This window comes from Rana temporaria, chromosome 4 (genome assembly GCF_905171775.1).
Source record: "Rana temporaria chromosome 4, aRanTem1.1, whole genome shotgun sequence".
In the NCBI taxonomy this organism is placed as follows: Eukaryota; Metazoa; Chordata; class Amphibia; order Anura; family Ranidae; genus Rana; species Rana temporaria.
Genome location: NC_053492.1, coordinates 452,298,983 through 452,317,870, shown reverse-complemented (window position 1 = coordinate 452,317,870; position 18,888 = coordinate 452,298,983). Strand labels below are relative to the sequence as shown.

General features: G+C 42.2%; 1 protein-coding gene across 1 annotated transcript; it reads left to right on the top strand.

Annotated features, from left to right (window-relative positions):
* Positions 1–6,220: 6,220 nt before the first annotated feature.
* On the top strand, positions 6,221–18,197 carry LOC120935784 (latent-transforming growth factor beta-binding protein 1-like). Its single transcript, XM_040347845.1, has 2 exons — positions 6,221–6,764; positions 16,408–18,197. The coding sequence occupies exons 1-2, from the start codon at positions 6,221–6,223 to the stop codon at positions 18,195–18,197; spliced, it is 2,334 nt and encodes a 777-aa protein (XP_040203779.1).
* The last annotated feature ends 691 nt before the right edge of the window (positions 18,198–18,888 follow it).

Sequence of the window (18,888 nt, the reverse complement as noted above, 5' to 3'; positions counted from 1 at the left end):
GAAAGCATATACTCACCTGATGCTTCAATCCTCCAGAAAACGGCACTCCCCCACGGTTAACACATGCAGTGCGGGTACAGCCACACTGCATGGGGGAAATAAAATTGCCTAGAGTTAGGTTTTAAAGTTGAAATCCAAACCAAAATTTAAATACAACCAATATGCAACTCATAGGTGTGCGCAGCCAATTGCATTAGGGTGTGCACTCCAAAGCTCAAACACACATTACCGATAACTCACAATGTTCATTCAGAAAGGGAAGGGGCCAGTAAATTTAATAATTACTAGCCCCTTCCCCCACTCATCCTAAAACATCTCCACAGCAACAGCTGACGGGAGAGGAGAGGAGGGAAGTCGGATTTGTGCAGTGGGAGGGGAGGGCAGTAGGGGAAACCTGTGCTGCACAGGATGATTAGGGTGTCACCCTAAAGCTCAATATATATATATATATATATATATGGCCCCGACACATTGCACTCCCTGCTGGCACAGAGTGATAGTGCTAATGCGCATGGAGTAATTAGGGTGTGCCCAGTCACACTCGGCACACCTGTGCGCATGCCTATGCCTGTGTTCCTTTAAGTGCTTGCAGTAACTTTCAATCAACCAGGTGTGGGGGGGGGGGGGGGCTGAAGGTGTTCTTGGAGTCAAGACGCAGAACAGAGAACCCAAATTACCAAGCAGCTCTTCTGGAGTATAAAGGAATAATTGCGCTAAACCCAGATGTGCACTTGTGTTTAAACTAATGACCAAGTGAATGTGCTAAACCACTGTACTGTATTTATATTTGATAAATAAATTCAATGGAGTCAGGGGGCCATAATAGCCTCTCTGCTAGCAATAATGTATATGAACCAAGTGATCAGTAACATAAATAATTGTAAACCATAACCACAATGATTGTTGAAAAAAATAACAAAATATATAGTGATATAAAGTCCATAAAGTCCAAAAATAAATTTTAGAAGATAAGTGGTAAGTCCATATAGCAAATGAAGACACCCGTGAAGATTCCAGGAATGTTGTAATTAAGCACCAAACGTGAATCCTCCACCAATCATGCAGCTGCTTACCAGAAATCTGGGTCCTGCCGGACCACTATCAACATATCTCTCAACCAAAGATTTTAAGGCAGTAGTGAGTCCTCCACTTGCACTAGAACCAATCCGTACTCAACGATGGATATAGAAGACAACAAGACAGAGCTCCACATGGCATAAAATCCGGGTGATTTATTAAAAACAGTAATAAAACTATGTACATACAACTCACAATTCAGTTGAAAAAAAACAGCAATTGGCCTGTAACGCCGGCCGGACGTATCAGGAACAAAGAGCCACTCGTTGGAGTAATGAAGGGGATGGCGTCCACACGTCACTCACTCCACCCTGCGTTTCGTGACAAGATCACTTAGTCTCGGGGTACGAGTGGCGTGGGACGCCACCCCTTTATATAGAGACACAATAATAATCAGACAATCAATTAATTTCACTGACCAAGCCTCGCTCCGGGATCCGCACGTGCACCGGAAGTGTATCAATCTCCATCCGGGTCGCTAAGTTCACCGGAAGTCAATACTCATAGGTTGCTCAGTGTCTCCGCCTGAAAGGGCGGACACTTACGGTGTATGTGGTATCCACCGCAGCGGGGCGTGGTAGGAACAAGGGGCGGGACCATGATGTCACTGCTCAGGGTTTATTTAATAAAAACAATGTAGTTCCACACACTGAGTGACAGAATATCAAATGCTACACGAGATCGCAATATATGCTACTGAGCAGTATCGAAAACTTCACCCAGCAGAGAGGCCACATATAAAGAATACATATAGAAATTAGAAAGATTAAAAATAGATATTAGCTGTCAAACTAAATCATGACGCCGTGGACCAAACCCTGAGTCGTTCGCGCATGCGCCCAACCAATCACCTCCGAGTGATTGCGTTCCACATAGAGCGGCTCATGACTTAGTACGGCGAAATACCCCCCATCCCTCTAGGCCAATAACAAAAAAGGCCCAACGGCATTAGGTGTAAGGCTGCTGGAGATTAAACCTGACAGCGCTGAATACAAAGGCTCAGTGCGTCTGTGCAAGTCCTTGAGTGAAAAACACAACCTATGTCTAAATGACATGACATAGAGTGACTTTACATCGATCATATTTTAGATTTATATGTATATGAATATAAATTATTAATGAATTAATTAGTGAAAATTAGATCATTTCTATTGTGTAAGTGACCACACTAAATAAATAATTCTAAAAAATAAGGAAAAAATTATGGAAAAAATTATAAAAAAAAATTGAATTAATTGATAAAGATTTTATAAATAGATCATCTCTAATATGTGAATAACCACATTGACCAAAGTGTTTGTGAATGAATAATTATGAATAAGTTAATAGTGAAAATTAAATCGTTTCTATTATGTGGGAGACCACACTAAACGAAGTCCCATATATTGGTACACGATTAGTAATTGTATCTCAGTGAATGCACACATAGTCCCCCATGTGGGGGTGTTCGGGTAGTGAAACCAAAACTTAGAAAAAATTAAATAAAAGTGAAATTATGTGAATATAAATTATTTTATAATCAATGTAAAAATACAGTTCTTAGGCAAACTTGCCCTAACTCTTTAAGGCTAATCTCCAACAGCCATTTAAACTAATTAGTTATTTCATCTACCAGACAATGTGATTGTCTTCAAATGAAAAATTATGAACTATAAATTAAGCATTATTTATGAACGCGTTAATATCGGTATCCACGTTGAGGCCATAAGGGAGGTATGTCCTCAATCTATGGATCCATGCCATTTCAGTTTTGGAAATTTCCCTAATTAGAGAACTTCCCCTCCAGTTCGGCTTATATTTGTCAATGCCCACAAACAAAGTTCCTTCAGGGTTTCTATGGTGAACCAAATCATAATGTCTTGAAACCGAATGGTTTGGAAAGCCACCTTTTATCTTGGCTATATGTTCGTTCAATCTGATTTTAAGTTCTCTTTTAGTCCTCCCCACGTACTGTAACCCACATGGGCATTGAAGTAAATAAATCACCCCTTTACTGGAGCAGGTGATAAATGGTTTTACTTCATGGGTTCGTCCAGTACTGGTGGAGGAAAAATGAGAGATCTTACGATCTTGACATTTATTTAGAAGGCACACTTGGCAATTCTTACACCTGTGGTAACCCGTAAGGTTTTGCCAAAAAACTCGTGTTTCGTTAGGAGGGTCCTGTACACTTGGGGCCACACTGGCTCCCAAGGATGAGGCTCCTCGGAATACCACGGATGGTCTTACTGGCAACACAGGTGCAAGTACAAGATCGCTTTGCAATATATGCCAGTGCTTCCTAATTAAATGTTTGATGTTTTGATGTTGTACTGAAAAGGTAGTTATGAATGGCAGAGAAAAAGTATTTCTCTCTTGTTTATTTTGAACCTTTAACAAGGATTCCCTGTTCATATCACGGGCAGATTGTACCGCCTGATCCAATGTCAAAGGATCATAACCCTTCTCAAGGAACTTGTTTGATAAAACAACAGCCTGAATATCAAAAACTTCACCATCTGTACAGTTGCGTCTGATCCTGGTATATTGTCCTTGGGGGACTGCCTTCAACCATGGACCATAGTGGCAACTGTCCAGAGGAATGAACGAGTTCCTATCAGTCGGTTTAAAAAATGTACTGGTAACAAACTTATCGCCCACTATGCCAATATTCAAATCCAAAAAATTTACCAAAGTCTGACTTGCAGAAAAAGTAAATCTAATGCCTCTAGTGTTGTTGTTGAGGGAACTCATGAACAGATCTAAGTCATCTCTATCTCCATCCCATAGGAGGAGGACGTCGTCGATATACCTAACCCAGAGTATTACCTCAGGTTTTCGGCAATCATCGACGACGTCCTCCTCCCACTTGGCCATGAAGAGATTTGCCAGGCTGGGGGCATATTTGGCCCCCATGGCCACTCCCCTATCCTGGCGAAAAAAACAATTATCGAACCAAAAATAGTTATGACTCGCTGCAAATTGGAGCAGGGTCATGATGAACTCGATCTGTTCTGAGGCTAGAGTTGAGTCTCTGGTCAGATAAAATCTCACAGCCTCAAGGCCAAGATCGTGGGGAATTATGGTGTAGAGGGATGTCACATCGGCTGTGACCATCCACACACCTTCCCTAGGGGATAGTCCCGACAGCAGATTAATCACCTGCTTCGTGTCTCCAATGAAGGACGGTATATTGCGCACCAGAGGCTGCAAATAAAAATCAATGTACTTGCCCACCCGGGACGTGATGGAATCAATCCCACTGACAATGGGACGTCCCGGGGGGCAAGTTTGATTCTTATGAATTTTCGGGAGATAGTATATTACCGGTGTTCGGGGGGCCACCGGCACCAGGAACAGACTCTCCTTTTTGTTTAAAATCCCTTTCTGGAGGCCCTGATCTACTAAGACCTCCAGGTCGCGTTTGTATTTGACGACTGGGTCACGGCTTAAAGGGGTGTAGGTGGCATCGTCGTCCACGATGCGATGCATCTCTGCAACATAGTCGCATCTGTCTAGGACGACGATGCCACCTCCCTTATCGGCCGGCCTGATGACAAGTGATTTGTTGGAACACAACGAATCTAGTCCTGTCTCGAGAGCTTTGTTCAATCTAGCCTTCCTAATCTTCATTTTATCCAAGTCCTTAAGTACAACGTCCCTAAAGACCCTAATGCTAGCAGGTAGGGTCCCGGGATTGAACAAAGAAGCGTTGGACAGATTAGAATGCCTATATTCTGAAGCACACTGAGGCCCCTCATTAATAGGATTCGTTAAGAAGTGTCTCTTAATACTCAATTTTCTAGAGAACTTATGAACATCCATAAAGGTTTGAAATTTGCTCAGATTTCTCGGAGGTGCAAACTTCAAACCCTTATCTAACAGCTCTTTTTCAGAATATGTGAGTGTTTGTTGGCTTAAGTTGTAAATGCCAACTCCTACACTCTTCTTCTCTTTGGATGCTTGGGCTCTCCTCCCCCCTCTGGTCCCTCTCTTGGTTCTGTAGGCCATGCTGGGCCGTGATGGCTCCTGGGAAAACCCCAATTATAGGGAGAGCGAGATGGGGGAGGCCCCTGTATATTTTCGGGTCTGAAACTCCCATAGCCCCTATCCAGTGATCCAAAACCGGGTGGGGGAAAGAATCTCTCCCAATTATTATATGGAGCATCCCTGGGTCCAAGCCCATAGGGCCCCATGGGGTCTAATAAAGGGAAGAAGCGATTCTGAGTTGGAATATTAAAGTCATAGATACCATCTCTTCTGCTTTGAGGGTTAAATTCCATTTGTGTGGAATTTCTAAACGAGGTTGTCTGGTCTCGACCTACTGGAGAGTCAGTCCTATAATGTTGGAATTGAGGCTCCGATCTATGACCTTTAAATTTCTGTCGGCCTCTAATAGGAGTATTAGACTGAACCGTATCTTTTTTAGAGTTTTTAACCTTAACCCTAGGTTTCTGTTGGACCTGGGAAGATGTTGAAGTGCTAGGTTGGTCCACCCTATTGTTTGAAACCAATGTGCGCTGTGAGGGCACAGGAAGGGCAACAGAGATTTGTGGAGTTGTATCCATTGTCTCTCTGTCCTCCGCATCTGAGGCAATTTTTGTCTGCCATTTGAATACCAACCTCGACTTATAATCCTCTAAGTCGCGGTTGTATTTCTTTTTCTTCTTCACTTTTTGGTCTTTATCCTCTTTTTCGAGATTTTTTTGGAGGTTGGCGGAGTAATCCTGATATTCCTCCTCCTTTTTGTGAGGAATCAATGATTCCTTAACCAACTTAATCTCAGAGTCTAGCTTGATCAGTTTGTCTCTCTTCCTCTCCGCTAGAAAGCGCAAGAAGGAAGTGCCAGCATCATTGAAATATTTGGCCCCACCGATCAAGTCAGACTCATCTGTCTGAGGACTGACCTCCCACCGTAGGCTCCTAGGAACCATCCCACTCTTGACATAAGTCTCCAAAAAAACAATGTCCCACTGGGTATGTATTTCTGCTGTCATGAGATTTTTCAATCTCATGAAGAGCCCACTTACTTCAGAAGTGGTGGGTAATGGGGTGGAATCAAACACCCCCACTGTATTAACTACCCTATTTGAACGGAAGTCAAAAATATCCATGGTGACCCTATAAAAAGTCACCAAACCAAGCTGCAATTGCAATCTGTTAGATGAGCGGTTTGAAGTTTGCACCTCCGAGAAATCTGAGCAAATTTCAAACCTTTATGGATGTTCATAAGTTCTCTAGAAAATTGAGTATTAAGAGACACTTCTTAACGAATCCTATTAATGAGGGGCCTCAGTGTGCTTCAGAATATAGGCATTCTAATCTGTCCAACGCTTCTTTGTTCAATCCCGGGACCCTACCTGCTAGCATTAGGGTCTTTAGGGACGTTGTACTTAAGGACTTGGATAAAATGAAGATTAGGAAGGCTAGATTGAACAAAGCTCTCGAGACAGGACTAGATTCGTTGTGTTCCAACAAATCACTTGTCATCAGGCCGGCCGATAAGGGAGGTGGCATCGTCGTCCTAGACAGATGCGACTATGTTGCAGAGATGCATCGCATCGTGGACGACGATGCCACCTACACCCCTTTAAGCCGTGACCCAGTCGTCAAATACAAACGCGACCTGGAGGTCTTAGTAGATCAGGGCCTCCAGAAAGGGATTTTAAACAAAAAGGAGAGTCTGTTCCTGGTGCCGGTGGCCCCCCGTACACCGGTAATATACTATCTCCCGAAAATTCATAAGAATCAAACTTGCCCCCCGGGACGTCCCATTGTCAGTGGGATTGATTCCATCACGTCCCGGGTGGGCAAGTACATTGATTTTTATTTGCAGCCTCTGGTGCGCAATATACCGTCCTTCATTGGAGACACGAAGCAGGTGATTAATCTGCTGTCGGGACTATCCCCTAGGGAAGGTGTGTGGATGGTCACAGCCGATGTGACATCCCTCTACACCATAATTCCCCACGATCTTGGCCTTGAGGCTGTGAGATTTTATCTGACCAGAGACTCAACTCTAGCCTCAGAACAGATCGAGTTCATCATGACCCTGCTCCAATTTGCAGCGAGTCATAACTATTTTTGGTTCGATAATTGTTTTTTTTCGCCAGGATAGGGGAGTGGCCATGGGGGCCAAATATGCCCCCAGCCTGGCAAATCTCTTCATGGCCAAGTGGGAGGAGGACGTCGTCGATGATTGCCGAAAACCTGAGGTAATACTCTGGGTTAGGTATATCGACGACGTCCTCCTCCTATGGGATGGAGATAGAGATGACTTAGATCTGTTCATGAGTTCCCTCAACAACAACACTAGAGGCATTAGATTTACTTTTTCTGCAAGTCAGACTTTGGTAAATTTTTTGGATTTGAATATTGGCATAGTGGGCGATACGTTTGTTACCAGTACATTTTTTAAACCGACTGATAGGAACTCGTTCATTCCTCTGGACAGTTGCCACTATGGTCCATGGTTGAAGGCAGTCCCCCAAGGACAATATACCAGGATCAGACGCAACTGTACAGATGTTGAAGTTTTTGATATTCAGGCTGCTGTTTTATCAAACAAGTTCCTTGAGAAGGGTTATGATCCTTTGACATTGGATCAGGCGGTACAATCTGCCCGTGATATGAACAGGGAATCCTTGTTAAAGGTTCAAAATAAACAAGAGAGAAATACTTTTTCTCTGCCATTCATAACTACCTTTTCAGTACAACATCAAAACATCAAACATTTAATTAGGAAGCACTGGCATATATTGCAAAGCGATCTTGTACTTGCACCTGTGTTGCCAGTAAGACCATCCGTGGTATTCCGAGGAGCCTCATCCTTGGGAGCCAGTGTGGCCCCAAGTGTACAGGACCCTCCTAACGAAACACGAGTTTTTTGGCAAAACCTTACGGGTTACCACAGGTGTAAGAATTGCCAAGTGTGCCTTCTAAATAAATGTCAAGATCGTAAGATCTCTCATTTTTCCTCCACCAGTACTGGACGAACCCATGAAGTAAAACCATTTATCACCTGCTCCAGTAAAGGGGTGATTTATTTACTTCAATGCCCATGTGGGTTACAGTACGTGGGGAGGACTAAAAGAGAACTTAAAATCAGATTGAACGAACATATAGCCAAGATAAGAGGTGGCTTTCCAAACCATTCGGTTTCAAGACATTATGATTTGGTTCACCATAGAAACCCTGAAGGAACTTTGTTTGTGGGCATTGACAAATATAAGCCGAACTGGAGGGGAAGTTCTCTAATTAGGGAAATTTCCAAAACTGAAATGGCATGGATCCATAGATTGAGGACATACCTCCCTTATGGCCTCAACGTGGATACCGATATTAACGCGTTCATAAATAATGCTTAATTTATAGTTCATAATTTTTCATTTGAAGACAATCACATTGTCTGGTAGATGAAATAACTAATTAGTTTAGATGGCTGTTGGAGATTAGCCTTAAAGAGTTAGGGCAAGTTTGCCTAAGAACTGTATTTTTACATTGATTATAAAATAATTTATATTCACATAATTTCACTTTTATTTAATTTTTTCTAAGTTTTGGTTTCACTACCCGAACACCCCCACATGGGGGACTATGTGTGCATTCACTGAGATACAATTACTAATCGTGTACCAATATATGGGACTTCGTTTAGTGTGGTCTCCCACATAATAGAAATGATTTAATTTTCACTATTAACTTATTCATAATTATTCATTCACAAACACTTTGGTCAATGTGGTTATTCACATATTAGAGATGATCTATTTATAAAATCTTTATCAATTAATTAATTTTTTTTTTATAATTTTTTCCATAATTTTTTCCTTATTTTTTAGAATTATTTATTTAGTGTGGTCACTTACACAATAGAAATGATCTAATTTTCACTAATTAATTCATTAATAATTTATATTCATATACATATAAATCTAAAATATGATCGATGTAAAGTCACTCTATGTCATGTCATTTAGACATAGGTTGTGTTTTTCACTCAAGGACTTGCACAGACGCACTGAGCCTTTGTATTCAGCGCTGTCAGGTTTAATCTCCAGCAGCCTTACACCAAATGCCGTTGGGCCTTTTTTGTTATTGGCCTAGAGGGATGGGGGGTATTTCGCCGTACTAAGTCATGAGCCGCTCTATGTGGAACGCAATCACTCGGAGGTGATTGGTTGGGCGCATGCGCGAACGACTCAGGGTTTGGTCCACGGCGTCATGATTTAGTTTGACAGCTAATATCTATTTTTAATCTTTCTAATTTCTATATGTATTCTTTATATGTGGTCTCTCTGCTGGGTGAAGTTTTCGATACTGCTCAGTAGCATATATTGCGATCTCGTGTAGCATTTGATATTCTGTCACTCAGTGTGTGGAACTACATTGTTTTTATTAAATAAACCCTGAGCAGTGACATCATGGTCCCGCCCCTTGGGTGTTCCTACCACGCCCCGCTGCGGTGGATACCACATACACCGTAAGTGTCCGCCCTTTCAGGCGGAGACACTGAGCAACCTATGAGTATTGACTTCCGGTGAACTTAGCGACCCGGATGGAGATTGATACACTTCCGGTGCACGTGCGGATCCCGGAGCGAGGCTTGGTCAGTGAAATTAATTGATTGTCTGATTATTATTGTGTCTCTATATAAAGGGGTGGCGTCCCACGCCACTCGTACCCCGAGACGAAGTGATCCTGTCACGAAACGCGGGGTGGAGTGAGTGACGTGTGGACGCCATCCCCTTCATTACTCCAACGAGTGGCTCTTTGTTCCTGATACGTCCGGCCGGCGTTACAGGCCAATTGCTGGTTTTTTTCAACTGAATTGTGAGTTGTATTTACATAGTTTTATTACTGTTTTTAATAAATCACCCGGATTTTATGCCATGTGGAGCTCTGTCTTGTTGTCTTCTATATCCATCGTTGAGTACGGATTGGTTCTAGTGCAAGTGGAGGACTCACTACTGCCTTAAAATCTTTGGTTGAGAGATATGTTGATAGTGGTCCGGCAGGACCCAGATTTCTGGTAAGCAGCTGCATGATTGGTGGAGGATTCACGTTCGGTGCTTAATTACAACATTCCTGGAATCTTCACGGGTGTCTTCATTTGCTATATGGACTTACCACTTATCTTCTAAAATTTATTTTTGGACTTTATGGACTTTATATCACTATATGTTTTGTTATTTTTTTCAACAATCATTGTGGTTATGGTTTACAATTATTTATGTTACTGATCACTTGGTTCATATACATTATTGCTAGCAGAGAGGCTATTATGGCCCCCTGACTCCATTGAATTTATTTATCAAACATAAATACAGTGGTTTAGCACATTCACTTGGTCATTAGTTTAAACACAAGTGCACATCTGGGTTTAGCGCAATTATTCCTTTATCCGTTATTTACTTTGTTTATACACAATCTAATTGCTGCTTATTAATCCCAATCTTTCACCCTAGCGCAGTTGTTCCCAAACCTTTTTTCTTCTGGAGTATAGCTCTACATAGTATGGGGCAGATCCACGTAGCGTGGCGCATTGTTGCGGCTGGCGTAGCGTATCTCTGATACACTACGCCGCCGTAACGTACAGCATATTTTCCTTATCCTGAAAGAATTTTCGCCGTAAGTTACGGCGGCGTAGTGTAACTTTGGCGGCGTAAGGGCGCGCAATTCAAATGGATGTGATGGGGGCGTGTTTTATGTTAATACGTCTTGACCCAACGTAAATGACGTTTTTTTTAACGGCGCATGCGCCGTCCGTGGGGGTATCCCAGTGCGCATGCTCGAAATTAACCTGCAACAAGCCAATGCTTACGACGTGAACGTCATTCTACGCAAAGCCCTATTCGCGAACGACTTACGCAAACAACGTAAAAAATTCAAAATTCTACGCGGGAACGACGGCCATACTTAACATTGAGTACGCCTCATATAGCAGGGGTAACTATACGCCGAAAAAAGCCTTACGGAAACGACGTAAAAAAAGCGCCGGCCGGACGTACGTTTGTGGATTCGCGTATATCTAGCTAATTTGCATACTCAACGCGGAATTCGACGGAAGCGCCACCTAGCGGCCAGCGTAAATATGCACCTTAGATCCGACGGCGTACTAAGACGTACGCCAGTCGGATCTAGCACAGCTTCAGGCGTATCTTTTTTGTATCCACAAAACAAAGATACGCCGGAGCAAACTAGAAATTACGCGGCGTATCAATAGATACGCCAGCGTAACTTCTTTGAGGATCTGGCCCTATACCTTTATTTTTGTGTACTGTCCTCGATTTTTGTCTCTTTATCCCCTAACCATCAATTTGCCATCTCAGTCCAAGAATCTGAAGGCACCATGGAGATGCTTCAACCCAGAGAAATTTTGATAGAAGGATTCTATTTCAGTCTTCCTCGCTGTCAGCCTCCCTGTCTAATCCAAACTGCTGATGGGACTGATGGCGCAGCAGTGCCAACCCCTGAAACAATTGTTCATAAAATATATTTTTGTCTTATTTTTCTTCATTATCTATTGCTATAAATAGCAGCATCCCTGCTTAGTTGGTTTTCCCTATCATATTTATATCTGAAAACATTTATAGATTAGTGTTCAACATAACTTCTGGTAAAGTGAAATGTCAGAATGCTAGAAAAACATATTTCTTTTGTTTTTCCACAACAAAAAAACAGTTAAACATTTACACAAATACAGGGTATGCCTGTACTGTAGAAATTTGGATTTCAGAGGTGATAAGGGATAAATCAGTTATTTTCTCAAAAGGACTGTGATGGTTTGGTACCACTGCTTCCAGCCCCGGATGAGTCTGTGTCCACGCTACATATGCAGAATGGATATGGACACGCTACTCTATGGGTCCTCCAATTCAATCTGCCCAGTTGAAAGGGGACGGATTTCCTTCTGTTTTTTTTTTTTTAAGTGTATCGGATTGGAGGTAAGCGGTAGTGAATGGAGGGTCTGATTGGGTCCTAAGACTGCTTTCACACTGACGCGCCACGTGTACCTGTGGCTTTCCTGCAGGTTAGCTACACTTTTACGCACCAAACCCACAGTTAATAACAGAAGTCTATGGCTCAGTGCAGGTAACCCACAAGTGCAGGATTAGTTTGAAAGCAGCCTAGTAACCATTGCAGAACAGATATACCCATATATACACTGTGATTTCAGTAATAAAGTTACCTTTAATGACAGTCTTCCATTCAGTTTTCCCCGGCTGCTGCTGTCCCAGGCAGAGTGCATTTGGTATCGATTGTGACAGGAGCCGACGCTATACAGAAAGCCACAGCTTATGTCACAGGTGTCAAACACAAGGCCCGCGGGCTGAATCCGGCCCTCTAGGCAATTTTGTGTGGCCCTCGCACCTCTCCTGCAGCTGCAGGAGAGCTCCAGCCCTCCTCTGGTCCTACTCCTGACCCTTACTTTCTGCTTTCAAGCAATGCATCCAGCCACTGTGATGTAAGGGATAGCGGGGGACTCAAGTTCTGATGTTGGGGTGGCTCTTGACATCTAATGTAAGGGGAGGGGATGCAATGGACATCTAATCTTACAGATACATCCGGCCCTTTTGTGGGAAATCATAATGCTCATGCGCCCCACGATGAAATTAAGTTCGACACCCCTGGCTTATGTGGCTCTGCAACTGCTTTCTTTCTCTACCGCCGGCTTCATTCACAACACTGATGCTCTGGGATGGTGGGTCAGCAACCTGCGATCTGGGTTTAGCCAAACCACCACCATCCCAGAACAGGAGGTCGCGGGCCACATCAGCGGGCTCTGCGGGCCACATGTGGCCCCTGGGCCACTGGTTGGGCACCCATGCCTTAAGGTTTCTCTTCAGGGATGGAGTGCACTAATTCTCTAGGAAAGTTTCTTTGTTAACTTTAGGTGGTGACATTTATAAAAACATGAGGGATAAGTAGTAGTGTTGTTAACATTAAAAACATGAAGACTTAATAACTGATAAGAAAGCTTCTGAATTTTAACCACTTACAGACCGCTATAAACAAAAAAGAGCGACAATTTTGAAAAAAAATGTATATACTCTGTGCTATAATAAAAATCCCATCACCCCAAAAAAGTCTTCATCAGTTTAGGCCAATATGTATTCTTCTACACATTTTATAAGCGTATATTGATTGGTTTGTGCAAAAGTTATAGCGTCTACAAAATAGGGGATAGATTTATGGCATTTTTATTATTATATATTTTTTTACTAGTAATGGCGGTGATCAGTGAATTTTAGCAGGACTGCGACATTGAGGCGGACAGATCGGATAATTTTGACACTTTTTTGGGACCACTGACATTTATACAGTGATCAGTGCTATAAAATGCACTAATTACTGTATAAATTACACTGGCAGGGTAGGGGTTAACACTAGTGGTGATCAAGGTGTTAAATGTGTTCCCTGGGAGGTGTTTCTAACTGTGGAGGGAGTGGACTGACTGGAGGAGGAGAAAGATTGCTGTTCCTGATCACTAGGAACAGACAATTTCTCTCTACTTCCCTGTCAGAACGAGGATCTGTTTGTTTGACAGATTCCCATTCTGGCTCTCTGTGGAGTGATCGTGGGTGGCCGGAGGACATCGCGGCAGCCAGCCACGTGCATTGGCTCCCCCCGCTGTTCAGTGGGCGGCGCACGCACTCCTGCTATAGCTAGCTCTTAAAAGAGCCGACGTACACCTATGGAGATTTGTGGGAACAAGCCGACCTGCCGCAGTATAATGACAGCGGCGGGTTGGCAAGTGGTTAAAGGAGTTGGGTTTTAGGTTTAAATAGATGTAAATCCTATTATTAATGGCATGTATTTGCAAAAGAACAATGTTACATAAAATATTGCCATTTTATTTAAATAAAACAAGCAAAACCTGTCTACATGCACTCCTGCAATGGCTGCCTGGCATTTCTCAGAATGTGTTTCCTAATGGTGACAACAGTGAACTGTACCTGTATAATGTCTATTAAAATGGGCACTTTTAGTCTCATTCGGAAACCTTTGACAGGGTGACAACACAGGAGCACAGCTATGAGGCAATGTCAAAGTGTGGTCATCTGAACAATGAGCTTCATGACAACATCCCCATTTATTATTTTATTAAAAGCTGCTGATCTAAAAATAATAAATTACTTTTGACATTACATTTGACATTACATTACATGGTAAAGTTTCCTGTGTTGGGATTTTAGTAATTTGATTTACATAAACTTTAATTCTAAAGAGGTTAATTTACCAATGTTGTACCGGTAGTTATTTCTTATATTTGATAGAGGGGTAATTAAAATAGAACCTTTTCTGATTTAAGTAACTTAAGCAAGGATGAAATTTACTATTTTATTAGAAGCTTAAGAAAAAGAGGATACAACGGAAGGCAACCAGTCAGAACTTGTAGAATTTTTCCATGAAATGTAAAATGGAATCTGATTGGTTGCCACGGGCAACATTTGAAATCTAGAGTTCTTTTCTTTTCAAAGATGTGTCTACAAGTTTGGTTTTAGCACTGACAGAATACAGTCAAAGACATATACCGGTTAGCATTTATACCAAAAGAACAATTCAGTCATTTTGTCTAGCTATAGAGGCAAGTCAAATAAGCAGAGTGAGCCTTCCGTCTTAAAGAAAGACTTGTATTACAAAATACGGGGGGCTACTATTACTGATCTTATAAAAATGCTAATTGTCTATATGTTGTGTCAAAATTAAGAAGATGCTCTTGGATTACTTTGAAAAGGAGCTGCAAACTTAATAAACTACTCAAATGTTTCGAAAGTTCTCAGAGGTTTCTCTAAGGCCCTGTACACACGACCGAACATGTCCGCTGAAACTGGTCCGCGGACCAGTTTCAGCAGACATGTTCGGTCATGTGTACGGCCGACCGGACAATTGTCCGGCGGATGGGACAGGTTTCCAGCGGAGAAATGTTTCTTAGCATGCTAAGAAACATGTCCGCTGGAAGCCTGTCCGTCGGACATGTTCGGTCGTCTGTACAGACTCACCGTACATGTCCGCTCGGCCGAAAGCCCTCGCATGCGTCGTAGTGATTCGACGCATGCGTGGAAGCATTGACCTTCCAGGGCCGCACACGTCGCCGCGTCATCGTCGCGGCGATGGCGCGGCCACGTCACCGCGTATCGTGTACGCGCGGATTTCTGTCTGATGGTGTGTACAACCATCAGACAGAAATCTCGAGCGGACATGTCTGCTCAAAACGGTCCGTCTGTATGGAGCCTTATCCTGGGACTGGTCTGCAAGGAGGACATGTGTGAACCATGTCATCTCCTACCCTTCAAGGTTCTTATCTGGTCATGCTTTACAAATACTTCCACCTTACTCCAGGAAGTCAATTCAATGACATATTTCTACCACTTCCCCCCACCCACACCCACTCTTCCCTTTGTTTGTATTATAAATACTTAACACACTTTTATGCTACGTACACACGATCGGTTCATCCGATGAAAACTGACCGATGGATTTTTTCATCAGATATCCGATGCAGCTGACTTTCATCAGTCTTGCCTACACACCATCAGTTAAAAATCCGTTTGTGTCAAAACGCGGTGACGTAAAACACTACGACGTGCTGAGAAAAATGAAGTTTAATGCTTCCGAGCATGAGTCGACTTGATTCTGAGCATGCGTGGATTTTTAACCAATGGACTTGCCCACAGACGATTGTTTTTTCCTATCGGTTTTTTAACCATCAGATAATTTTAAAACAGGTTCTAAGTTTTTTCAGCGATGGGAAAAAAAACGATGGGGCCCACACACGATCGGTTCGTCCGATGAAAACGATCGTGTGTACAGGGCATTACTGATCCTTTTACATACTATTAAAATACTTAATTGTTTTGTTCTCTGCACTATTGCCATATTTTTTTATAATACCATATATGCCAAATACGTACAGCAACTCTGCTTTTTGAAATACAATTTAATTTTATAAAAAATATTTGTAAAGTTCCAAGCCATTGTAATACCAGGTTCCAATTATAATGAATTGGAGATAACCTTTAAATCTGAAAATTAGAAACCCTGTCATTTTTTTTCTATGCCCTGGTATGTAGATTCACCCCCACTATTTGTCCTTACTACTACTATAGGGTTGATTGCAAAGATTTCATTTATTTACAGTGTTGCTGCTAAGAAATATATGCACACAGTATACTGTATATCCTATACATGTATATATGTATATATCTGCACTACAACTATAACATTAGGGAGTCATTTGAGACTATATAAAAGCCCTTCAGCCCTTCATGATGTTATCATACATTTTTTGTATTTGTGAAAATTATGGCATTATTTCCTGACACTTATTTTGGTAACAAATTATAGACTTTGATGAATGCCAGACAAAAAATGGAGGATGCCACCCATCAGCTACCTGCACAAACACGCCTGGAAGTTACAACTGCACGTGTCTGAATGGATTCACAGGAAACGGCATTGACTGCTGGGACATTGATGAATGCCAAGAAAGTAGAAACAACTGTAGTCATTATTCGAAGTGTACCAACACTGCAGGATCCTATCAGTGTGCTTGTCTTATCGGTTTCCAAGGCAATGGAATCAACTGCACCGATATGAACGAATGCTCAGATGGTCATATTTGCGGTAACAACTCCCAATGTGACAACACCATTGGCTCTTATTTATGCTTTTGCCACTTTGGATATACATTTGCTCAAGGCACCTGTAGAGACTTAGATGAGTGCATTAATCAGACTATATGCCACGATAATGCCACCTGCATTAACACAGATGGGTCTTTTCAATGTATTTGCAATAGTGGATATTCCGGGAATGGCAGCCATTGTGAAGACATTGATGAGTGCAACTTAGAACATTCAGTGTGTCCAAAGAATTCCACCTGCTTCAATAGCCTTGGATCTTATAAATGCCAGTGCTGGGATGGTTATAATAATAATGGATCAGCATGCATAGACATTGATGAATGCTTGGATCCCATCAGTTGCCATCATTTCAGCTCATGTTTTAATAGCCCTGGCTCATATTCTTGTATCTGTGGTATTGGTTATACAGGAAATGGCTCCTATTGTGAAGATATAGATGAATGCATGCAGTACCACCAACCAAGCATCTGCCATAATAACTCATACTGTATCAACACAGTTGGCTCATATCTATGTCATTGTGACTCTGGTTTTCATTATACCAAAGGTGTTTGCGTAGATATTGATGAATGTGACTTAGGCATATCAACCTGTGATATGCACTACAAATGTATCAATACCGTTGGGTCTTACAGTTGTGAGTGTGATGTAGGGTTCACCAACAGCAGTGAAAGTTGCATCGACATTGATGAGTGTCTGTATAATTACACAGAGTGCCATGAAAAGGCTTCTTGTTACAACGCGCTTGGGACTTATGTCTGTATATGTCTATATGGCTTTACGGGAGACGGTAAGACGTGTCAAGATATTGATGAATGCCTTGGCATTTCCGCTTGTTCTGATCACATGGTCTGTGCTAACTCACCAGGCTCCTACCATTGTTCTTGTGACAAAGGATATAAAACCCAAGGCAACACCTGTGTAGATATCAATGAATGCCTAAACAAAACTCTCTTTTGTGACACCACTGCCATCTGTGTAAATCTACCTGGATCTTATTATTGTACATGTCCTCCGGGGTATAATCAGAAAGACAGCTCATGCATTGACGTAGATGAATGTTCAACGGTTGGAAGCTATTGTGCCAAGCAAGCTGTATGTGTGAACTCACCAGGATCATACTTCTGTAGCTGTGTTGAAGGATTTTTGTCAAGTGGAGATATCTGTTCAGACATTAACGAGTGTATGGTAGGAAATGAAGGTTGTCACTCTCATGCCATCTGCAGAAATACAATAGGAAGTTTCTCCTGCGAATGCAAGCCTGGATTTCATGGTGATGGACATCAATGTGACGATATTGACGAATGCGCCACTGCTAACATCTGCCAGGAAAATTCAGATTGTGTCAACCTACTGGGGTCCTACGAATGCAGAAGTAATCGTAGCCAGAGTTCTCTCCTAAATTCGGGCTCTGGTGTGTGCTTTTACTCTTATATATATAAGTCACTTTTGATCACAAACCAGATTTCTAGGTACTTATATATTGCCTAATAGGATATATCGGTCAGTATATATCTATATCTGATTTATGAAGTGGTTAAACGCCACGCTTAGCTGACGCTAGTCAGCTCACGTTCACACTGCTGCTGGCAATAATTTGAGGAATTTTTATTTTCTTTGGCGCAAAGTTTTTTTGTTCATATCTGATTTATACATGCATAGACCAGAAATGACATGTGGTGGGAGAGTCATCTATTATTAAAAAATGCAGACCATGCAGGGACCTTCACATTATTTCTTTACAATTAACTACAACGTATGTAGTGTATGGTAGCATTCCTGTTCCTAAAACAATGCAAAAAAATTGCCTATACATATTGCCATGGATATATGTTATTACCTTAAGAAGGTTGTAAACCTTTGTGTTTTTTCACCTTAATGCATCCTATGTATTAAGGTGAAAAAACACCTTGCAGTGTCCGGCCCCCCAGGCCCCCAGTTTTACTTACATGAGCCCCGAATTTCCGTGGGCGCGATCCCGCTTTGCTCTCTCCTCGGCTTCTCGGCTCTTCATTGGATAGATTGATAGCAGCACAGCCATTGGCTCCCGCTTCTGTCAATCAAATCCAATAACACGGGCACTGGGGGGGGTGGGGCTCAGTCATACACTCTGCGGCTATGGACGCCAAGTGTATGAAACGGAGCGCGCCCACAAGGTAACCCCCTCGGGAGAGAGCTTCCC